General features: G+C 39.8%; 3 protein-coding genes across 5 annotated transcripts in view; 2 read left to right on the top strand and 1 right to left on the bottom strand.

Moving 5' to 3' along the window:
* The window catches only part of LOC145491254 (18S rRNA aminocarboxypropyltransferase-like), a 30,088-nt gene extending 22,656 nt beyond the window's left edge, over window positions 1-7,432 (bottom strand). For all 3 annotated transcript variants that reach the window (XR_014049795.1, XM_081470412.1, XM_081470411.1), the window contains exon 1: window positions 7,057-7,432. Coding sequence is in view for 2 of the 3 variants with exons in the window: in XM_081470412.1 (XP_081326538.1) it covers window positions 7,057-7,195 (139 nt within the window). In the remaining variant the exon portion in view is untranslated. The remainder of the gene's footprint in view (window positions 1-7,056) is intronic.
* A 94-nt stretch (window positions 7,433-7,526) lies between these two features.
* On the top strand, window positions 7,527-16,343 carry LOC145491272 (placenta-specific gene 8 protein-like). Its single transcript, XM_081470441.1, has 4 exons — window positions 7,527-8,970; window positions 10,640-10,912; window positions 11,095-11,234; window positions 15,729-16,343. Exons 2-4 carry the CDS (start codon window positions 10,657-10,659, stop codon window positions 15,825-15,827), a joined length of 495 nt encoding a protein of 164 aa, XP_081326567.1. The 5' UTR covers window positions 7,527-8,970; window positions 10,640-10,656; the 3' UTR covers window positions 15,828-16,343.
* A 5,511-nt stretch (window positions 16,344-21,854) lies between these two features.
* The window catches only part of LOC145491273 (placenta-specific gene 8 protein-like), a 24,568-nt gene continuing 21,431 nt past the window's right edge, over window positions 21,855-24,991 (top strand). The window contains exon 1 of the mRNA XM_081470443.1: window positions 21,855-22,612. The gene's annotated coding sequence lies outside the window, so the exon portion shown is untranslated. The remainder of the gene's footprint in view (window positions 22,613-24,991) is intronic.

A 24,991-nucleotide genomic window follows, 5' to 3' on the forward strand; every position in this document is an offset into this window, starting at 1 on the left:
GTATCCCTGCAAAGTTAAGCCCTTAGTTTAGTAATATCAAGAAAAAAATACTAAGGTTGAGGCTTTTTTACTACGAAACACTTCAAGAGAGTTACCTACTACGCACTTCCTGCCAAAGTCTTAATTTTTTTATTAGGCGAGATTTTTAGACATTAGCCGCAAAATTAGCATACAATTAATTATCTCGAAGTGAACTATTGAAATTAAATATATATTTACAAACCAAAGACTAGAAATTGATTTTCCTACTGACAGATTTGAATCTAAATTTTATGCAGCATTTGTACTCTGTACCCTGGGGACTGGAAGGTGACGAGGGGGAAACTCTAAACGTTGATAACGAGGAAAGTAATCAAAATACAATGAAACAAGTTGTTTACTGAGTGTATAAGTTAGGTGGGAAAAGCTGAGCCCAAAAAAGCCTTATTTATGGGACTCTGCCTTGTTTCCATGGCAACCTTATTTTGTCAGGCATAATTACCCTAAGTTTAAGGTTTCTCATCTCATTCTCTGTTTTTGTTGATGTTTTCAAGTTTCTTGGGACAAACATAGTTTTTTGCACCTTTTCATTCCTTTAGTACCTTTTCTCTTCTGTTTTAATTTTGCTATAATTGGCAAAAACGATATTTTTACTTCATGGAATAGTCATGAAATCCAGACTGGTGGATTCAATATGATGGATGTTTTGGAATTTATGACATTCTAACGTCAAGTGCCTTCATAGCTTACTATTCACCATTAGAATTTTAAGCCTTGAGTTATTTTTCTCCTTCTCCCTGCCAGAAGATCACAAATACCTTGTGTGACTAGTGGTACTGAAATTTTCGACTTAACTACGACACACCCAGAGGTACTTTCCTCCAAGCTTCGGTCTTTGCTTCTCTTTGGTATCGATTCTAAATATGAATACCATCGTTATGATAGAGATTGTAAGTAAGTAAGCCTCGTGATACAATAGGGGGCAAAATTACTTCCTATTTTCGCCTGGAGATTACATTGTTTGAGCATGACACGCAAAGCGTCTCCGCTGTGATTTAATATTGGGCATGTGAAACTACTTAATTCATCTCCAAGCCCTTTCAACTTTTCAAGTGAAACAACATCCAATATAGCATCGAAAATGTTGACAATTGAATTGTGGGTGGGTAGACAATTTAAGTTAGAGATATTTTGTTCAAATATGTATGCAGATGATGATGGAAGAACGATCCTTGAACAAGTGGAACGAATTTAAGACATTAAAGCGTGCAAAAAAAATCTTTAAGTGTAAATTCTGGGAGAATCCCAGATGGGATTTCAACCCATGATCCAGAATCTACACTTAATATCATGTTGTTGTTGTTTCTCTGTTAAAAATGAATTTATGTCTGATAAAAATGCATGCAGTCACTCTACCCTAGGACACTTAAGGGATGCAGTAGGTATCACAATGCCGAACTCCTTAAATATTCTATCTGAAACGTCAGCGGCCATCTTCTTCGGTTTCTTCAATTTCTTTTTCCTCCTTGATTGAAAGGGTGTTGACATGCCCCACTTTGGTCACGCAAACAGGTGAATTTTTGGCGGTGACGTGGGCAAATCACAATCTTCTTTAATTCATACTTTAACTTCCATTCAGGGAAATTGTCAACTCTGTGAGACATGGCCAGTTTATTACCACCAGCGCCCACTTTAATTTGACCATCAGGTGGGTAACATCTCGATCTAACGTCGCTACTGGGAGAGTCACAGCAGGTCCTGATGGCTTGTTATCTCATGCCCCGCATATGTCATCTTCTTTCCAAAACTGAGGGACACCGTATACTCATGTTTCTACATGTAGTTTTCCAGGGGACTAAACTTGCAATAGCCAGACTTTCGCTCCTCTGCCTTTGAAGCACACTCAAATGAAACAAATTCACTTACAGACAGAATAGAGTTAATAAGTTTAATTAACTGATCGCAGATAGATTCATTTCTTGTAAATAAACAATCCAGCCGGCAAGATGTCCACGTGCTGGCTATATATTCATTTCACGGTTGCATCTCATCAATTTATTTTCGTTCACAATGCCTCTCTCCACCCAAATGTATAAATGAGAGCTGGTGATTATCATCCTGTTCAGGGAAGAAGAGCAATAACCAATTTAAGCTCCAGCAGGTATGAGGCACTGGGCCTTGTGACAACTTACCTTACCACCTCAGCAAGCATGCTGGTCATCCTGGGGATTATCGCTTCTTACTATGGAAATCGGAGTTAATGGCCAGCAATTCTACAGCTAGGGGTGCCATGAGCAGTAGTTTTTGAAGGGAAATCCACTCCTACCCTGTTTTATCTTTTAATATACGCAGTTCACCGATTTAGTCTGGATCTGTACTGACTGAGAAAGCAACAAACGAAAAATCCTGATAGAGAAAGGGAAAGTGTGCCAATGAGTAATTTTCTCGTAATTTGGTCAGACATCCAGCGACTTGGCGGGGAAAACGGTCCGTCTTGGACGTCCTCAATTTATAATACCTAGGCCGTTTGCACTGGGGGACTGGGTATGAATAAATATTCAGTAACATATCCATTTGTTCTTTAGCTTCTCAAGCAAGTTCTATACCTAATCACTCTCTGCAGTATCAAGGAGACGAATCTAGACGAGAAAAAACTGAATTCCAAGTCAATCATAGCCAGCACACTACAGACAAGTTGGCGTGTTGTAGCGTCGCCATGTACGGTATGAATCAACCTGAACAATGCACCCACTACCAATTTATCGCTGAGGCTAAGGTTTTTAACGTTGCTTCACCTTTAAGGGATTATAAGAAAGGAGCATGCCTCTAAACCTGAAGCCAGGTAAGCATTTATAGTAAGTGAATTTATCCAGACACTTTGTATATAGACTCGAAGAGTGAGACTGCATTTTGTATTGGACAATTAGTTATAATTATATTCGAAATTTCCTTAAGGTTCAAAGCGATTTTAAAGTAGTGTTACGAGAGACGTAATTGCATTTAGAGTGATTGATAAGTTCTTTTCTTTAGAAAAGAACTCTCTGACAGGTGGGTTGATACGAAATGGGATCACAAAGCTTGGCGGCTTATTTCTTGATTTAATTAGCGCTTCATTACTCGGGGCCACAGACTTGTTTCGTTGAACGGGTTGAATAAACTTAATATTGCAGTTTGGACCAAAAAAATGCAATGGTGCATTGTGATTAACTGGCAAGAGACGGATTGTTAGGTATATATATGGTTCTTTCACAGTGACTCCATTATCTGTAATTTTCAAGACTATTTCCACAAAATTTATAACCGTTGCCGGACCAAAATCTGATCGGTCCTAAAAAATCACATGAAATTTTCTGATTAATGGTAAGTCTTTTCGGTTACAATTAACTTCAGAGTCTCTAATTCATGACTTAGAAGAAAAAAGGTATTAATCGAAATTAAATGGCTGATTTTTACAGACACGCTTTTTTGAAACTTTAACTGAAAGTGGCCTGGTTAGTTATTTTCTTGTAAGTTTTTTCTTGGTAAAAAAGCCTCAACCTTAGTATTTTTTTCTTGATATTACTAAACTAAGGGCTGAACTTTGCAGGGATACTAAGACTTCACGATATAAAACATGGGCATGGAAAATATGTGGTCTGAAAAACAGGCCATTTCCTGTTGCTTCCCATATGCTTCAAATAGGACCAAGTTGTGATAACAGCCACGGGCTAACGAAAAATTCCGGTGAGCTAATGTTCTTACCCATAAACGCCTAAGAATAGTGCATTATAAATATGGTTTTGGTTTTGTCTGAAATCAGTTGCACGTTGCTAAAAGAGAGATTGAAAACTGACCAAAATTACACTGAAAATCAGCCTGTGGGGACCCCTGAGGGGCTGACATCCAGAACTCGGCTAAAAAATGGTCGTTGAACCTGAAACTTTGGCATATTACATAAGTCCACATAATGACGTTGTGTGCTAATTTTCAGCGAAATCGGCCGATCTTCATTTCCAAGTCTGCCCCGGTCTCTCAGGCAGAAGCTCTTAAGAATATTTCTGGAGAAACGTATAGCTTTCTCCAAGCCACGGTGTCTTCGTAGAAAAACGTACGAGGACAAATATGATATCCGTGATAATCAACCTCCTGTTCTTGCAAACAGTTCTATAATCACAGCCGGGTCTGATGTCACAATATAGAATGCAAGTAAACAACACTTTCATGGTAAATTTCGTATTTTGTCCCGCGAAGGGAAATACTTGGAGACTAAAAAACATATCTTGCTGTAGAAATGAGCCTCAACGGCTCAACTCTAATAAAATTCCTCTATATAAAACAACATGAATTACCCTTCATAAACATGAGTGGAGCAACAAAAAGGTCGAGTGACCAAACAGAGAAGGGCAAATGTACAAATGTCACGAACAATAGAAGTCATGTAGGCTAGTCAACCCCATTTTACACTGAAATACTGCAAATTATACATTTAATATGTATACAGTTAAATATTTCAGTTAAGGTTGCCAGATGAAATTGTTAGATAAAAAAAAAACCTATGCGAGAAGAACACTAATGATAGGCTATGTATTAATTAAGTTTGGCTTATCATGTGAAAAAAAAATCAATTTTACATCGACTAGTTTGTAGTTTTGTGTGTGAAGTAGAAGCCTACACAATAAGACCACTAATGGTAGGCTTTGTATTCATTAAATTTGGCTTATCATTTAAGAAAAAAATGATTATACATCTAACAGCTTGTTTTTTTGTGTGAATTAAGTAAAAGTTTTGCACTTTCATGAGATGTATTTAATTAATAATAAAATAAAATTCTTAAAAGTAAAATGAAAGCCTTCCTCTTAAATCAATTTTCAATGTCATAAATTTTATATGTAAATAGTTTTTCAATGATTGTTTATCGATAATCTTTGAGTATTTTTTTAATTACCTTTATTATTATTATTGTCTCTGAAAAGCCCTCATGGGGAGTTGACAATAAAATTTGTATTGTATTGTAAAATAATTAATAAAAAAATAATAATGGACGACAATTAGGATCAATTTTAGGGTTAGGGTAAGTTTTTAGCATGACTGATTAGAATGAATTGATGAAGGCGAATGAATATCAATTGCAATAGAGCTTGCAGTATACAATAGGATAGAGTTCAGACTCCCTCTCCCCCCCACCTCTGTCAGGAGACAAGTGGCCTCTTACCTAACCCCCACCTCCGTTAGGAAATCCATGGCCTCTTAAGTAGCCCCCCACCTCCCTCAGGAGACCCATGGCCTCTTAAGTAGCCCCCCACCCCCTCAGGAGACCCATGGCCTCTTAAGTAGCCCCCCACCTCCCTCAGGAGACCCATGGCCTCTTACATAGCCCACCCTCCAAAAAGTGGGTCCCTAGCATGTAACATAGTTTTGACCACTTCCCTTATGTGTATGTCATTTATACTGCTTGGTAATTCTGACGTTTCGAACTGAAGTAATATGCCAATACGATGATGATACTTTTGGTCCCGCACTCGTAAGCTGCTGGCGTGATTTTGTGTCTTTTGTGAACGATTTTGAATAATGTTTTGAAGAGTGCCTAATCATTTGCCCAAATGGAACTTTACCTATATTGAAAGACCTATCCTAGTATAGTTAGAATCTAAAATCTTTTGGAATTTCGAGACATGGCACATGGTTAAAATGACAATTCTTTTCACCCACTGACTAACTCAATTTTGGAGAACACTCTGGTTTTGTTTACCGCTAAATAATTAGATTAATCCAATATTCTTGAAATCATCCTTTTTTACACAAGAAATAGTTCTGCAATAAGCTGGTTGCATTACAACTTTTCTGTGCTCAATAGTTGCAAAATGCAAATTGAAGGAAAATTGTCGATTTTCAGCCTAGTTGGGACTCACTAAATTGCAAGAAATTGAGTCTGAAAACTAAATCGTAAATGCCGCTTTTTTCAGAAAGACAAAACTATTTCAAGGAAAAAACTGCAGCCTGTTTCCACTCTTGCCAGGGGCTAGCTATATGCAAAATATGAGCGAATTTGAGTTTTCTAGCCTTGCCAAAGAAATTTGATTTTGTTTGATTTTTGTGGGCATTTGCTCTTAAATCAAATCCAATAAATTTTCTTCTTTCGAATCGAACCATGTTTATCCAAACTACTTGGGCTTGGCTAAAGAGTTCAGACCAGACAACTGAGAGTCTAAATATATGAGAATGTGGATACTATTCTTACTGAAGAAATGCTTAGCTATTCATCAACTCAAAGTTGATAAAGGTAAATTAACTGCTGTAGAGAGTTCAGTAGAGAAGCTGATGTTTCAAGTGTCAGATCTTCATCAAAGCTAAGGGCAAACACTCAAAACATCAGTTTCTCAAACTCCCTACAAACTGGTTAATTTACCTTTACCAACTTCAAGTTGATATTCCATATCACATTTAACAATTATTCTACGAGCGCACACTGGATGAAAGATAGTAGATAGCCATACTATAATCATCTCATAACCAATAAGAGCGAGTGGAATAATTGTGTTATTAAAAACGCCCCCAAAATATAGAAAACTAAAATTAAAAAAAACAACAAACATTTACATGTACATGTACATTTACCATATTTGAAGAGCATGGTATAATGGCCCACATACCATGATGACTAAGCCTGTGAAAAGCCTTGACTTGCATTATCCAGTGATCAAGTTCTTAATAATATCATATCCCCCCCAGGCCCCCTTGACATGGAAGGTCAAAAGTGCCCCACCCCCACCCCCCCACCACAAAAAAAAAAATCAAAGCGTTGATGTATTAAGAAATAAGCCAAGTTTTCTTTACACCAACAAGAAAAGCAAACCCCTTCTTCCAAAGCCCGTCAGAAATGTTAGAAAGATCACACGATGCTGACGGAGGAAACCTCGTCTAAAGCAGGCAGGGGTGAGAAGGTGTAGAGTGTGTGGAAATAAAATGTCCCAAAATGGCGGGCAAACAGAGACAAGGCTAACTCTTCAGAAAATTCGCGATTACTTAAAATCATTTAAACTCATTGAAGAAACGTAAACATGCTAAGACTAGCATAATCATAATCTTTAACAAGCTTACCTCGTGTCTCGCCATCATTTTGCAAACTGTCGAAATCGCTTGTTGCATGACTTCCATCCCAAGCAGCCTCAAACCTTGAACTCTTACTGAGTTTATGACGAGAAGTAGCTTCTTTCGCTTTCCCTCTATGTTTCCCCATACTTCGTTGAAGCGTTACTCATTAGCTTGGTTACTTGAAAGGCATCTTCGGCCGCCATCTTCGCATGCTTGCACGTTGTTCCCGAGTAGGACACTGGGGAGAGTTTAGCTCTCGTTCCCAAATCTCTTGTATACCGCCCGTCTTTGTAGGACAAGCCCACCCTAACATCACTTATAAATATACATGTAAGCACATTTGCAGGACCGCAGGTTAATAAGTTGTACAAGGTATTATGTGCTACCCTCTTTTAACAAAGTTTGATTGATTGATTGCATTATATGAACCAAATCCTGCACTATTGATTGGCTATCCGAGGGGGGGGGGGGGGGGGGGGTAAGATGACACTATCTTGCCCTCTCGGGATTACCCGTTTCATTTTTTTTTTCTTTTTTGCGTGTTTATGGACCTTGACTGCGTCTCGGTCTGAACAACCTGCAAAAAGAGAGGAGTTGTCCAATATCCAGCCATCTTGACCATGCGCTTGGTCAGTAAACCGTATATATGTTATTTGGCCCGACCAGAAGGCATGGTGTCAACACACTCCGGCCATGTATTCGGTACGTGGCGACTTCAAAGCTGTACCCCTGGCCGTAACCGTGTAGCCACGCCAAGCTACTGTTACGAGGTATAGCTTCGGAGAGGCCAGTTATTCTGCAAATAAGCATTTTGAATGACAAGCTCAGGTGACCACCTGCTAAAAAGGTAGTTTGCAGCGGTTATTTTTGTCAGTATTTGTTCTAATAGATTTAAACTCATATTGATCGGCCTAAGTTTGTATTGGTTCGTACGCTTTCACGCGTTTTCGTGCACCATTCTGTCCGGCTTTTATATATTCGTCCTTGCCAAAGAAAGACGCCCTTTCCTGCTTGCGAGACTGTGCATGTTTAAATGAGTTGGTAGCTGCTAATACCTCTGTGTTGTAACTACAGGCCCCAGTTGTTCTTAAGGTGGATAACGCTATCCACCGGAAAAATCGCTATCCAGTGGACAAGTGTTGGCAAAACAAATCACACTATCCAACGGCTGATCCAACGGATAGTGATTTACTCAGTGGATAACTTTATCCACCTTTCGAAAATCCCGGGCCTGAGGTTGCTACGGCGCGTGGTGTCCAGCTTATCCTCCGGGATGATGAGTTAGGCTTGTTCGTGGCCACATCTTGTCCTGCAGCTCTTGGGGGATTGAGAGTCAAACTAACGATGCAAGAAACATTGAGGTTTGATTGTTGGCCTAAACTAGCATGGTTCCGAGGTTGTTATTTTTAGACTAGTTCAGTGAAACTGTCATGAATATACACCTCTTCACTTGGATTATTTAATTACGAGTGAATTCTTGGCGCTCACCCGTCTCTTGGTGGTCAGCACTCATCCAAGAAGACCTCCCTATTTGGCACAAGCGGAAACACCCTCTGGTATATATCTGGGTTTCACTTAACGAGGTTGCTCCTATCCTTTCCCTTCTCTGCACTCGGGGAGTGTAATCACCAGTCTTGAATATCACAGCTGTACAGCTGAACGTTCTTTTCCTATTCTATTCCTCAGTCTTTCTTGCTAACGGTCTTCTCGAGTTTTGGGCGTGTCGTTTTCGCGTTCAGGGTTCTTTTCGCTTGAACTGCGCACGTTTCTCGAGTGCCAAACCCAGGCCCTCACGGTGGACAAACCCAAACGCGTTTGCGTGACCCAATCGACAGATCTCGTGACTTGAAGATCTGATTTCCATTCCTTGCACTTGACAGATCTAAAAGCGATTTCTGTGTCTTCGCCACCGATCAGAGGGTAAGCAACAATTTATATATTGTATTATATTAATTATATTGCACTCCTTTGCATGTGGTCGTGCACCTCAGGTGAGTTTGGCAGCCTCGACTTGTAATATGTTAAGCCTAAGTTTAGTCATCCGTTTCTTTCGGTTTGGTGTGCGTTTTCTTTGACGTTTCTTTGGATTATTTGACTTGTTACTACAGTAGTGAGTGAAATGCGAAACTCTTATAAACTAATACCAAAAGGTAACTGCAACATACATTTAGTAGGATTATTAACTGGATCTTTTACCGTGCTTCAATATTCATGGAGTATTTATGTATTTCGCGTGGTCATAACTTGCATATTTTGCGGGCTTGGATCGAAATTTGGTGCCACTCTTTGGTCGAGCGAACAAAGAAACTTCTCCTGTTTCGCATATCAGTTATCATTTTGGGTCCTTGCAGTTGAAGACTCCACTGTGTCGACCGCTTTTTTCCATACAGAGACCATTAATTATTGACACCTGCGCTTCGCCGCCATTCATGGATGTCTTTAGCTTTATTTGTGTACATATGAAGCACATCTGAAATGCAAATGAGGGTCGAATGAAAGAAATTATATACTGCATCGTCAGTACTGACTCTAACCGAAGTCAAGTGTTTAAAAATGTACCCTTGTCGATTTTCAGACCTGTGATTGATTATTGAGTTGAACCAACTTATATTTTTCGCCGAAACGAATTTGATCTTGCTTCATTTCGGAAAAAGAGAACATGTTTGACTGTTCGGGTCGGGGGTAGGGGACACGTTTACATGACTCGCCGAATGACAGAAATGATGCTACCCCGCAAATCGTCAGGAATTACTCTAAAACAGTCAAATAATTAAAAATATCTATTTAATTTTTATCCTTTGTCGAATTTCTGCCAGGTTCCGTGACCGATATAGATCATTACCTTAAGATTTTTCCCCGAAACGAATTTGTTTTGCTTCAGATTTCCACGAAAGGGAACAGGAATTATGGACTGTCCAGGGTGGGGTTAGAGGACGCGTTTGCGTCTTGGTTCACTCTTGTCAGGTTGCTGTATGTATGATATCGCCGGACCCCGCGGCAAAATTCACTCATCCTCGGGTTATTTTTTTTAGGCAAGGAGACGAGTTTTTAGGTAACAGTTAAATACATAAATTAAAATTTGCGGCATACTTGCCTGACTTCAAGCATGACGGATGAAAATATTCTTGAACATTATTCTTTTATTTCGAGTGAATTCAAGTCGTTTTTCCGGCAACGTCAGTCAGATTTCTTCTTGCCGCTCCCAGGAGCAAATGAAAATTGACAGGCTCTGCCTGCGGGAAGAACGAAGTTCTCCCGGAACTCCCTTTGTCTTTATCTTGAGTCGATTCAGCGACCTCGCGCCCCTTTTCTAATAAGCACTTCCCTGGAGTTTTGTTTTTAATAAAAGCTCCCCTATTCCAACAACGCCCCCACCGCGAAAGCGGCATCCAAAAGACATTGACATTAAATAGAATGCTTTCTCATATGAACGAAATATAGAACTGTAAATTGATGAAAGCAAAGGGGCAATATTTTCGTGATGTTTGTTTGTTTGTACATGTCAAACCACAGTTGCTTTGACCCATGGTACGCTGACTAACACGTTCCGTAAAATGTTTCTCTTCTTTTCTTTTTTGCTTAAATTTAGCTAAGTATCCTTGAAACATGTCTGAAAAGCCTGCTACTGAATATACCGCAATGCAAGAGGAAGCTGAAGCGGGAGGCCCCCCACCCTATGGCATGCAGCCAGGGTACCCCATGGCTCAGCCAGGATATCCTCAGCCAGTGATGGCCCAGCCAATGGTCCAGCAGCAAACTAACACAACTGTTGTCGTGACACAACCGTCGCAAGTTGTGCTACAACAAGGAATGCGTGACTGGAGCTCTGGTCTGTGCGGATGCTTTGAAGACTTTTATTCATGTAAGTGAAGTGTTCATCGCATTACTGGAGGACCCACACGTTCGAAAACACTTCATTCTTTATCTTTACTTAAATCAGCAATTAGTTAAAAGCTTTCTTGAAACGAACTCGAACTATATAATCACAGCAGGGCCATCGTCATTCGTGGTTCGTGATACACTACTTCCTTGTTCAATTTGCAGGTTGCATGGGAACCTTCTGTGGGCCGTTTTTGCTGTGTGACATCTCTTCAAGAATGGGCGAGGGTTGCTGCTTTGCCACATGTTGTCCTGGAGCTCTGGTTGCACTGAGGATCAAACTCAGGGTGCAGGAAAACATTCAGGTAGGTTGACCGACTTTTGATGCAAAGATTAACTAGCGCTCTCCCGAGAGCTGCTAAAATAGTTTTCCTAATTGTGTCTACCGACGACTATGATCAGAATTTCTAAAATAAAGTCATTGTTGTTGTGCCGGGTTGGTCCTTGTTTCGTTTCTTCAATTCCATTCCTGGAACGGCCAATTTGAACGACCATATTTTTGAAATATCTGCATAGCTAGGGAGAACTAATATAAGCCTAGTAAACGGAGGCGCAAAGGCTTTGAGAAAAAGGTGTTCATCGAGTTTGCGGGCATGGAATGATAACATACAATACAGCTCATCTAGTCTTAGCTAGTCTTGACGTCAATTTTGACGTCTTCATACTTGAATTAATGGCAAAGATGTGGGCAAACGCTGGCCAGTCCCCAAAGCCCCTTCACAGCATAGAACATAGAAATTTCTGGACACTAAAGTTGGTGAAAATCTCCTTAAAGTTTTTCATCCAACTTCATGCAGTAAGTTTAAGGACTTTGAAGCCCGGGCGTTTGCGCTACCTACGTAAAGCTGACGAACAGCTGGTATAAATTAAGAGGCATTATGGGATGTTCAGGGGGCAAATTTAGGGAGCTTAAGCAAACCAAGACGACGACAGCAACGAGAACGTCGCCAAACAAAAGGTTACTTAAGCAATAGACCACAAGTTTTTATGGTTTATAGGCTGATAAACCACTTGGGATGTTGGAAGAAAACTCCAAGAATTCGTAAATTACGAGCCGCAGGCGAGTGATTTACGAATTCTTCGAGTGTTCTTCCAACATCCCAAGTGGTTTATCATGCCTCTAAACCATAGAAACTTGTGGTCTATTGCTTTTATATAATAATTCAGAAGACACGCGAAATTTCCATGAGTTTACTGGCACAATAAACCGTAGCTGTTTTACCAATCAGAGCGCGCGCATTCATTTAATTATTGTATAATGAGCAAAACAATGGCTGCGTACGTGCGTTATAAATCTTTGTACATTTCTTTGCCGTCCTTTGCAAAACAAAAACGCGAAATGACCAAGTTTTGTGTAGTCTGAGGAACGCGAACGATGACGCCTATTTTTTCGGGTTTCCATTTGGAATTAAACACTTTCATTGCATATTTAGCCTGAGCTAAATATGCAATATGCGTTGCTTGCTTAAGCTCCTAATATGTATTTGCCCCCAAGCAACTCATAATAGCTATTTGGAACAATGACATTCAAAATGGCCGCCGTATCATGAGGTAATCAAAAGCTCTTAATTAGAGCCAGCTCATTTATGTAATGTACAATCTGCATTGTACAGTTGGAGGAAAGAAAAAAGAAAATACTGTTAGAAACAGAAGGGCTTAATGTCTGATAGTACATTTTTACTGTGTTCTTTATGTTGTGAAAATTTTTCTTTTCAAACGGTTTTGTGTGTTTTGCCTTAATATCTGGACGCAAATAAATTTTACATGGTGAAGAGGCAAATAATGTAACTAAGATTACAGCTGAGCTAAATATTTGCTTGTGTCAGCACAAAACAATATCGTGACATATTTATTTACCTTTAGTCTGTGTCTGGGTGTAATTATAATGTAATTTTCCGTGTGCACGAATTGTAATTGATGCACACAAAAGGCAGGTTGTAGCCAAAATTCCCGAAAAATTCAGTCGTGCATTTTCTCACGTCTGACAGGGACTCTGGTGTATAAAACTTCTCCTACGACGTTTAGTAGAGCATTGTTCGATTTTGAAAGATATGCATTTATGTGAAAAGTGAAACTGGCACATTCTATGACCGAACATCCCACAGAGATGAACGTTGAATATGCTAGTAAACGCTACTATATTTTTGTAGGCATCAGTTAGTTAAAAAAATTGTGTAAATTTGCCAGCAGACCGCAACATTACATTAGCAGCCGATCCAAATATGCAAATAAGGAAACGTGACCCTTTTATCAAAAAGCTGCCAATCTTAAATTTTTTTTTAGATACATAAACTAAATGGCTTGCTCAAATAAATTCTATAATAATATGCAAGGTTCAATATGCCAGGCCAACTCTTTATAGTTATTATTACAGGCATTTTAAAGAAAAATTTACTGCCATTTTGTATTTTACTTTTTCTAAAGTGCGCTGATAATATTTCACATGACCTTCCTATCCTTATCACAGCGTGAGACCACCAATGAGTCTCCAATTTATAAGTTTTTTCAAGATTAAATCTGTTATGATTTACTTGAACTTGCATTTGGTAAAAATCGCATTGTTTGATCTAAAAAAAGATATATAAAGTACATCTGGTACACTGTACCACTGAATCTCTATACAGAGACGAACGTTGAATACAACTGTTCCGTGGAGAAACACATTTTAAAGTGTCAAAACAAAGTCCACAAAGGCATAAAAATCAAGACCATTGTACTAGAAAACGACCCCGCAAATCTACGACTGTTCGAAGCGTTTTACATACGAAACTAAAAACCTGCCCTCAACTCCCGAGAGGAACGCGGCGAATTCGCGGACCTTTTATTCTAGTAATTATTTTAATATATCTAGAGACTCTTTGTACTTTGACACTCGCTCATTAGATCATATCATTCGTTTTTATTCATATTTGTATCTTATTAATCTCATGCATTTTACCCCCCACATTCTTTCGCTTTTCACACGTTTTAACTTTACATCTGTATATAAGCCTTACGCGGAATATTTGTTCTTATCCCTGATGATGCCGTAGTTCGGCGAAAACTTGGAATTTTTTAGAAGATTTTAATATCATTTTATCGTAGTGTAAGGCCTCAATTGAACTTTTACCAATTCATGACATGCAAAGTTGACATAATGTCGTAGGCATTTTCTACCCAAACTTCGGTTAATTGGTGAGCAGTCCGCCAAATTAAATTTACCAGCATGAAAAGATAAACACACTGAAACGTGACTCGCTTATCAAAAACTTGCCATTCTTTAATTTTTTTAGATGAGTACGGAAAACTTGTCATTCTGATACAATCTATTATAAAAGTAGCTTTTCTACGAGGCCCACTGGAAAAGAAGAACTGGACCCTGGACTGAACCCTGGACTGGACTTTGGACTGGACTTTATTAAACGAAGTTAATATTTAACTAGTAATATTACGATTAACCATTTCTATTTAATTATTTAAACAACGTGAACTGATTGCTCTTTTTGATTGTTTCTTTTATAAACGGATTTCATTTATAACTATAGAATTATTTTTTGTTTACTTTATCCAATTGTTATCATTTACCGTTGAGTTGTTTTTCCGGTGGAAATTGAGTCCGGAAATGTGTGTAAAAAATTGGTTGTCACGCTATTGTGTTTACATTGTTCACCTGAAGTCAATTAGCGTGACACAATCAAACACAAACACGGAAACACGCACTCTTTTGATTTCAGCCGCTTAACCGATCATTGGAAAAACTCTGCCCAACTTCAAACCAATACTTTACTTTGCCATTTTGCTTCCTTAAGACTTAGAAGCGACCTAGCGACCTAGAATCTCTTCCTAAAGACTTAGAAGCGGCCTAATTCACATTGCGTTCTAACCATTGGAATCGTCACGGCCGTGGAATTGCGAAGAAAAGAAATTTTTTCGCCAGGTCAGCGACGTGTACGCACTCTCTACTTCATGATATTCCGTTTCAGAGCCACATTGAGAATGTTAGGTGTTTTGCCTTTTCATATGAGCAGAAGAGAGGGATTTTTTTTAAAAAAATGAAGAATTTGCGTAATGCAATGTGCCTGCCTCTACGTTCTGCATGGGCTTATGATATGAGAACCTGAACCGGAAGCATGTCTTAAAATAACGCCCCCTTAGATGTGAACATTTCGGTTCTTTCATAAACGTTACAAATTATAGGAATTGTGATTTGCTGCTATTTTTTTGGACTATACAAGCATTGCTTTTCTTTACATGTGTATCTTAACTTCATCGCGTTAATTCTAACATTTACTAAGCGGGAACTTTCGGTTAGGGTCAACTTCCGTCCACGCATAACTTCCGTCCACATCTGCACCATTACAATAACTCATTCATTTTATCGCATGCGCGCCATGAATGAGCTAAAACGGTTTATTAGAAATTAACGACGGCATTACGCCAGCCCTACACAGCAGTTAAGGCGAGGTTAACCTAAAATTCTGAAAAAAAATTCGAAGTTTTGTTTTTATCGGAATTTGAATTTTAAGGTATTGAAGGTTGTTTTGAGAATTTCTGTTACTGTAAGTTCAAAGTTTTTTTCTCAAAAAGAGTTATTTTTGCCTTTGAGAAAGGATATTTTGAGGAGGATTTGCCCAATTGACCTGAAATTTTCAGGATTTGTTGTTCTGAGTAAATTTGGTGTTTTAAAGAGAGAACTTTTCCATCCAGTGCATTTTGTCAAAGTTATACATTGAAGCGTATCCTGGATTTTCTGTATCAGATTTAACTGGTCACCATTCACTGAACGCCGGCGAACTCGTGTTTCTCTTGTTTATTTCCAGGGCTCCCTGTGCAATGATTTCTGCGTGGTGCAATGGTGCGGTACCTGTGTGATGTGCCAGCTGCATCGTGAGCTGAACCGTGTTGGCCTGAGGCGTTGATTCTGTGATCCAGTCTGGTGGAGACTAACGTTTGTTAGTTACGATACATTGGAACTTTTTGTAGCAAGTTAGTCCAAGTTGACTGACTGATAGATAAGACTAGAGTCAGTTGTAGAAACAGTTTTGTTAGTCGAATGCGTTTACGTTAATTTTGTAGTGTAGGGTAGTTTCTGAAATCGTGTGAATTGTGCCACTGATGTCATCAAAACAATAAGCTGCAAACTTTCAGTCAAAATGAAAACGTCCGAAAATTGTTTGTTTTTTTTCTTTTTTGGTATCGGCAGACACAATTTATATAATGAGTCAAAGTATTCTCACATTTTGATTGGTTCTTAGTTATGACCAACTGGACGACAGATGGATAGATACTGTCACTGAGCATTTGTTTTTGTTCCTTTAGAATCCATGTTGCCGTGCGTCTGTTCAGTAATAGATCCCAGAAGACGTCAAAATGTGGTAAGAACATCAGTGACACACTCGGCTATCGCCTCGTGCGCCTTTTTTGTTGTTCTTACAACAGTTCAGGGGCACCCAACGACCGTTTTCTCTCTAATGCTGTTAGATGCTGTTTTAGGCTATCTGGAGTACTTTTAAAGCTCTGTAGGTTAATTTTAGGTTGCACTAAAAAAATCTTATCTGTTCGGATATTCTAGGGGAACTTGAGTATTGTCGAATTTATTAGGGCTTTTTTGTCCATTTCCCGAAAACCTTAGGTCTTATCGCCTTTCCGAAAATGATAGCTGACCTTTTTTCGGTACTCAAAACGACATTTTCAACAGTCCGAAAACAACAGACATTAAATTTCTCATATCACGAAAGTTCGAGGTGCCAATTCTCTCAAGAAAATCAGAGGGGATTAAAGGCCTTCCGAACAGATAATTTACCGAAACGATCCGTTGGGTGCCCCTGACAGTTTGACGTCATCAGTGATCAACTGATTACTGAACAGACGCACGGCAACATGGAATCTATGGAGAGAACTGTGATGTACACAGAAGAAAAATCAATATGAAGTTGATGCAACTTATCCCAGGTTTTGTGACTATCAGTAAACTGTTCACAAAGTTCAGCATGGTACAGATTTGGTGACACATGCATGGTACTGTTTGTCACGATAAGGACAATTCATAGGACGATTACAGCTTGCATGCAATATATTAAGAAACACTCAAGCTATATGACAATAGCAGAGAGATTCCTAGAGCAGTATACAGTAAGTATACAGTAAAGGTAAAGACAGCCCACGTAGTGCAATGACTGTGCGAAATGTTCACAACAAAACGAGGGGGGACGGGTGAGATGGGCTGTTTCTTCATTGCCAGGCCGAGGAGGCCCTTTCTTCAGCTTAACAGGATCTCCATGCGGCTTGGAAAACACGCGGAATTTGGACAAAGACGGGAGCAGCGAGAAAAGGAACTCGGCTCAAAGTAGTATAGAGTGTGGTAACTATGTTTGAAGATACGCGGCTTGAGGACAAAGGTTATTGCACTTGTGCTCTTTAGGCATGAGATCCCATGAAAAAGGTTTCCGAAAATTGAAAACTACTTTGAATCCACACTAAAAACTTAAGTCAGGTATCGTCTGGTCATATCCACATTCCACCATAGTCCTTCCCTCATCTTCCCTGCCCTAATAATGACGCATGGTTACTATTCATTATACTAGGTTATTCATGATACCGGGTGCTAGACTTTATTCAAGTGAGTCAAGTATTACACGTTCTTGACGATAAACCTGGTTTATATGAGTACACTGTAAAAGTTGTGTTGTTTAAGTAGAAGTCATTAAAATCTGCATGAAAGAACATTGTTTTGGATGAGTTATGAAAGCTGACAGTTTATGCCTGGGTGTTCTCTGAACTCATACAGCGTAAAATGTGGTATCTTCTACGGATGGCCTAAGAGCGTCACGCATCGCTTCTCACCACACAACTTTGCAGTCGTTATCAGTGTTATCACGGTTTTCGACTCCATCTTGACGGGTAGGCAAAGTTGTCAGAAATTACAGTATTTGTATGGGAATCCGATGGCAAATAACTTTTTCAAAAATTGAATTTTACAAAATTTGTGGATCGCAACGTTAAAATACCAGGTAGAAGATTGTATTCAGCAAGTTCAAAGATGTAGCTTGGCAAGACGACGCTCAGCCAGTTCTCTAATTTTCAGTACAATTGTCTGTATATTTGGCTGGGTAGACGCGGTTCGCGGGAAAAAATTATAGACATATCAAAACTCAACTGTAGTGGGCGTCTTCCAGCCCATCTACTTCCTTCAAATTTGGTGAATACAATCTGCTACTTTGTGTGGTAAAGTTCCCATCCAATTAATTTCCATACAAATACTGTAATTTCTGACCCCCTTGCATACCCGGCAAAATGGGGGCGAAAACTGTGATTAGACCTGTGGAGCCTAGTTTAGGAAAATTCGCAAAAGTCCTCTGTAGAATTGCAATTTTGCAGTCGCAAAAAGCTCTAGCTCTGGAAATTTTCATCGAAAATCCCTATCTAATATTTCCATTTGCGAACTAATTATATATAAGACCTGAACGCTTGGAGATTCGATTGACATGTTGAATCAATCAGTCAGGTTCATAGATCATTTATTCATCCAGCTTTTTCGCTTCAGATGGCTGTATATTGCATTGGCTTCGTTCTTTTTTTCTTTTTTTTTTTCCTGCGTGTTTATGGGCCTTAACTACGTCTCGGTCTATACACCTGCAAAGAAAATGAAGAGTTGTCCAATTTCCAGCCATCTTGACCATGCGCTTCGTCAGTAAACCCTATATATGTTATTTGGCCCGATACGAAGGCATGGTGTCAGCACACTTCGGCCATGCATATATTCAGTACATGCAGGAGCCATAATCGGGGACGGAGACCGTAAGCGCGCGCCATTTCTAGTATTGGGGCTGTCCCTATGATATGGGACAATTTTTCTATTTTTAGGACAAATTGCGCCATCCCGTGCGGCACACGCACGTACATGCTGCGAGGATTTTTGCGGATGTGGTGCGGGGAAATGGTGTCCGAAATTCCCGAAATGTTTGATGCTTTTGGCCCACAACCCAATACATTCATGTCTGTTGGAATTTTGCTTCAGTATTTTCGTCGTAAGCTGCTCCAGTTTAAGTGAAGGAAGACAGTGTCGACTTAAGTTTATGTGCCACCTTATGATATCACTGACCAAGTTGTGTTCCGCTGCTTCTTTTACAAGAGCTCCACATTACTCCACTCTAAGTTTCACATATTTTGAAGATTAACAGCTTTTCCAAAACACAGCAAAAAGCTAGTCGGATATATTTGGATATAGCAACGTTTCAGGTCTTCAAAGTTTCCCTCCTCTTGCCACACGCTTGCGAGGATTTCATTAGAGTCTCTCTCGACCGAACAGTAAAAAAAAAAAAAATAATTGCAGGTTTGAGTTTCGTCTGAATTGTAAGCAACGCTTGATGTTTTATCAAGGCCTAATAAGTGACAATAAAGTTTATGTCTGTAGATGCTGCTCAGTTTTGTTTGTGTAAAAATCCAATAAACTGACTGTTGTCGATGAATAAGAGCGCCCGCCGATGCATGTTTTGTACAGTCAGTAAAACATGACAAATTAGACTTCCCACTTTCGTGTGAAAACGTACATCGAACTCATGTATCTCTAGTTTTTAAATATGTTTAAGGTTGATAAATGTTTGAGAACATATTAATAGCTTAGCTGAAAATATGTGAATACAGCAAAAATAATCAGCTTTCTTTAATCAACTCGCATAGTCACGGTACTCGAATAAAGATTTCGATTTTGTTGGTAGAGTTGTCAAAACTCCTTGTCTATTTTATTTTCGCAGTGTAAGATTTCACTATGTTAAAGAAACACTCATGATGTTAGTAGCCTTTTGGCGTTGGTGAAAATTGTTGCAGCATCTCGGCACAAAGACAACGAAAGAAGTCTTTCTCAAGATTAATTGTTGACAATTGAAAACACCGACTCGGACTTGAAAGTGCACGCGCTGCACTATGCAAATGAGCTACTTGTACGCGTCAGACTTTCCTTTCAAACACTTTTGCAAACTCGCCAAACAAACAGAAACAATAAGAAACTATCAAAACAGGGTTTGGTTATGATTAAGCATTGTTTGGGAAACTCACAAATTAACTCGATACCAGAGTAAAGAGTTTTCTTACACAACTTTTCTTTATAGAAAAAGCGCAAAAGCTTACGCGTACAACTAGCGCGAGCATTCATTCACAGCGCGTCATGTTTTCGACCCTGAAAAACTCACCTTTTCCATAAGCTCAGAGCATGAAACTACATATAAGAACCCTGGTTCTTATTCCCTGCCTTATTCCCTGCCATCGCTGTGAAAAATCTGCAAGAGAGTCTCGCAACTCTCACCATTTGATCACGCAACGTGACAACATCCACGCGAGAGCCCCCGACATTTGCGTGGATCCGCGCGGATATATGACGTCAGGATGGCGCAATTTGTTCTAAAAATAGAAAAATTGTCCCATATCTTAGTTGCGCGCGGATCCCAAGACTTACAGTCTCCGTCCCTGATTAACCGCGCGGCCATGGGCCGAGCGCGGTTCATGGTTTACCCGTGGTTTTTTTTTTTTCGACTTCGGTGCGAGCAGACCCAAGCTTCCACTCAGCCAAATTTTGAGTAACGCAACCTGTGATGTTTACTCGCCAAAAGCTGTTGAAACAATAAATCTCATCTTTCGCGGGAATAAATTAAAAACCCAGCGCTCGTCAAAAATTATATTTTTTCACCAGAAATTTAGCTCGGAACATATACATATTTATATTTGTTTGAATCGTCGATGAAATGACCTTTTCCGGATATTTTTTCCTTCGGGGTCAACCGAAACCTCAGATTACAAAATCACGCCGAACCCACATGTTGCAAAAAAATCTCTTCAAAACCCTGACTTCGAAGCGATATAACACTTCAGCGTTAATAGCTACCACACATCGGCAGGCGGTAAATCTATTCGTTAACAATCCAACTTTATCGTGTTAAAATTTCAGCGAAATCGAACAAAACCAGAATTAAGTAGAATTTTTTTGTGACCTCACTTCCCAGACTTGTCCTAACAAAGGAAGCAACGGTCGCCCATAGCAACCGAAAGACACCAACATAACAAAGCCGACGTTTCGGCCAAAAAACTCCACAATTATCGCCTGAGAGTTTAAACTTGAATGGGAACATCTTTTTCGAACCTTTTTCAACTGATTTAGACGAAAGACTGGCCTCGGCGGGCTACAAAAACGACAAAGAGAAAAAACAGAACAAGACAGCAGAACAAGCCGATAATATTTCATCGCGTGGCTTTCGACACGAAAACGAAAATACAGCTTACTTCTGGATAAATTCAGCCTTAGAAGCCAGCAACCGGTCCCAAATTACTTTCTGTATCCTTACAAATGTCCTGATTTCCATCTCCGAAAGATTTTGCCCCAATTTTGAGCAAATAAACATTTCGCCGGCGGCGACCGCCATTACGGTGGCTTGCATACTAAATTAGCTAACTTAACAAAATTCTCCCGAGGGGGGCGGATACGACAAATTTGGTGAGAATCAAAAGTAACGCCAATTTTCTGTCACGTTTTCAAACTGTGGTCACTGGAGTGACCAAAATCGATACATCGGTCGGGATAGGGTTTTTTTATGACTTGTGTGACTACTTTGCTAGCCCTTTACTCGTGGAAAACACCAATTAAATTTAATCATGACTTTTAAGAAAGAAAGCTGTTGTTAATAGTGTTATTATTGTGTCGTTGATATCGTTCATGCCCATACATATCCCGCAGAAAGTTCTAGATTAAGACCATTAAGTCATCGGAGATTTGTCAAAGGCTACCACTGATGGTGCAATAATACAGTTTGTGTTGATCAAGTGATGTGATGTCTACAGTAAGAAAAGAATCATCAATGACTCCTTTGGAATGTGCACTGCGTTCCGACGGTAGTGCTAAGCGAACAGTTAAATTTTAAAAGCGCGGTTATAAGATCTAACAGATCTTCTTGTTATGGCTCCTGGTACATGGCGACTTCAAAGCTGCACACCTGGCCGTAGCCACGTAGCCATGCCAAGCCACTCAGTACGAAGTATAGCCTCACAGCGGCCAGTTATCCTTGTTTATTGAGTAGTTTATCCTCCGCGAGGATGAGTAAAGCTTGTTCGTGGCCACATCTTGTCCTGCAGCTCTTGGGGGATTGAGAGTCAAACTAAGGATGCAGGAAACGAGGTTTGATTATTGGCCTTTAATAGCATGCTTCCGACGTTGTTATTTTTAGATTAGTTCAGTGAAACTGTCATGAATATACACTCCTTCACCTGGATTATTTAATTACGAGTGAATTCGTGGCGCTTGCGCGTCTCTTGGTGGTCAGCGCTCATCCAAGAGGACCTCCCTATTTGACCGAAGCGGAAACACCCTCTGGTATATCAGTCTGGGTTTCACTTGTTCTGCTATCCTTTCCCGTCTCTGCACTCGGGGAGTGTAATCATCATTCTCGAATATCACAGCTGTACAGCTGAAAGTTCTTTTCCTATTCTCTTCCTCAGTCTTTCTTGCTAACGGTGTTCTCGAGTTTCGAGCGTGTCTTTTTCGCGTTCTGGGTTCTTTTCTCTTCAACTGCATACTTTTCTCCACTGCCAGACCCAGGCCATCACTGTGGAACCCACTGTTGCGTGACCCAATCGACAGATCTCGCGACCTCAAGATCTGATCCCATTCCCTGTACTTGATAGATCTAAAACCGATTTCTGAGTCTTCGCCGATTAGAGGGTAAGCAACAATTGAAATATTATATTAATCCTATTGCACTCCTTTGCATGCGGTGGTACACTTCTGGCCTTTTGGCGGCCTTGGTAAAGAAAGACGGCACTTTCTCTCCTTGCAAATTTCTGTTCTTTGGTCGATTGAAAGCCTCAATTTAAACATGTTTAGCAATCCACAGGATAATTCCCGGGGATAATTCAATGAAACATCATTCTTTATTTTAGATTTTAAATTTTCTTTCTTCACTGCTGTTCGCCAACGTTTAGGCCCAGTTCAGACGTCGTGCTTCTGCCGTGCCGAACTAAATTGCAATTAGGTTCGACCGTAGCACAGCAGGAAAACAACTCTGATTCAGACGTCGCGCCAGAGTCGAACCAAATTCAGGATATACTGATGCCTCGTAACAATTGTCCTACTAATTCCTCGTGGGAACGCAATCTCGCCAAAATACGTTAATATGATTTATGAATTTTGTTTAGCGCGGCAGAAGCACGACGTTTGAATCGCTGCCGTGCCAGAGTCGTGTAGCACGGCAGAGCTTGTCGAAGTTAATTGCTTGCTTAACTTAATTAAAAAGTTTTGATTCAGACGCCGTGCTTCTGCCGTGCTTTTGTCGAACTTAATTCCTGAATTTAGCTCGGCACGGCAGAAGCACGACGTCTGAACTAGGCCTTAGACGCCGACTTGTAATGTTTAAAGCCTCGATTAAATTCAGTCACCGTTTCTTTCGGTTGGGGGTTCCTTTTCTTTGACGCTTCTTTGGATTAGTGCGTGAAATGTGAAACTCTTATAAACTAATACCAAAAGGTAACCGCAACATACATTTAGTAGGGTAATTAACTGGATTTTTTTACTGTTTCTACATATTTTCATGGAATATTTATGTATTTCGCGTGATCATAACTTGCATATTTTCCGGGCTTGGATCGAAATTTGGTGCCACTCTTTGGTCGAGCGAACAAAGAAACCTCTACTGTTTCGCAGATCAGTTATCATTTTAGGTCCTTGCAGTTGAAGACTCCACTGTGTCGACCATACGGAGAGTATAAGATCGCACCGCCTTAAAATAATGGTGTTATTAATGCGTCCGGTTAATTAGCAAGTATATTTTGTATTGTATTGTTTTGTATTACGTGTTGGAATGTGGCGTTTGTTTTGTCGTGTAATTTATTACTCGGGCTTCCGTAGGAAAGCCCGAGTCATAAAATGCAAGCGTTTTGGTCGCCAAAAGGGGGGTCATTAGCCTGCGTAGCAAGCGTTTCTGTGGGGTTCGGGAGCAAAGAATTACAGCGCGAAAAATGGAGCGAGTAAAAGAGGGGGGAGGGGGAGGAGAAGGAAGGAAACGCTTGCAGACAAACCCCTGGATTTTGAAAACCGCCCACGCGCACACTGAGATGTCATGCTGTCATCGGCTGTCATAAATTTATCAATAAAATCTTCGGCCTTCCGTAGCGGAAGTGAACTTTGAACCAAAACAAACTTGTCAAAATATGTCTGAAACAACAAGCGTAACAGTGGGAAGGGAGAAATCTCGATGACTCCGGGCGACCAACGCAGGCTTTGTACTTGCAATTTTCAAAGTTAAATTTGGTAATTTATAATCAAGCTATATTTCTACTCAATCCTTCTAAAAGGAAGGATTGAAAGGGTGAAGGTTTATAATTTAGCACATATCTGCCAGAAAGTTAAAATGTGAGAAGTATTTCAGTCGCGTTTGTATAAATCCTTGTGCTCGCAAGATTGCTTACTTCCCCTTCCCCTTCCCCACCCCCATCTTTCTTTTCTTCGCTCTCACCCCATTTTCCGCGCAGGCAAAACACCGAAGTCTTTCTTTGCTCCCAAACCCCACGGAAACGCTTGCTACGCAGGCTAGGGGGTCATGGTCCCAGGCGTTCCATGCGTAGACCGTGGAAACTGGGGACGAGAAACACGACATTGTTTTCGCTCTTCGTGACAGAATGCGGGGAATAATATATTTACAAAATTTGCAAAAACGTTTATACTGTACAACATAAAAAAAATTTGTGCGTGAAACTTTATTCTGTAATTTCTTTCCCAAAATATATATTTTATTATATTACTAGTAAAAAAAAATTCGGGGAAGAAATCTCTTTTCTGCCATTTTGTTTGTATCGATAATTTATTTTTCTAGATATAAAAAATTTAGGGCGAAGAAGTCTTTGCCCTGTCCAGTTCTCTGTAATAAAAATATAATCTAAATACATATAAAAAATTTAGGGCAAAGAAGTCCTCGCCGTTTCCAGTTCTCTGTAATAAAAATATAACTTGTATACACATAAAAAATTTAGGGCAAATAAGTCCTCGTCATTGCCGACTCTAACCGAGTCAAGTGATTAAAAATACACAATTTTTTTATCCCTTATG

This window comes from Orbicella franksi, chromosome 6 (genome assembly GCF_964199315.1).
Source record: "Orbicella franksi chromosome 6, jaOrbFran1.1, whole genome shotgun sequence".
NCBI classification, from domain to species: Eukaryota; Metazoa; Cnidaria; class Anthozoa; order Scleractinia; family Merulinidae; genus Orbicella; species Orbicella franksi.

Bases quoted from the DNA above. Each gene is read 5' to 3' on its own strand.
- LOC145491272 (XM_081470441.1), top strand. From the start codon at position 10,657: ATGTCTGAAAAGCCTGCTACTGAATATACCGCAATGCAAGAGGAAGCT. The intron at 10,913-11,094 runs GTAAGTGAAGTG...TTCAATTTGCAG, and splicing joins CTTTGAAGACTTTTATTCAT to GTTGCATGGGAACCTTCTGT. The intron at 11,235-15,728 runs GTAGGTTGACCG...GTTTATTTCCAG, and splicing joins GGGTGCAGGAAAACATTCAG to GGCTCCCTGTGCAATGATTT.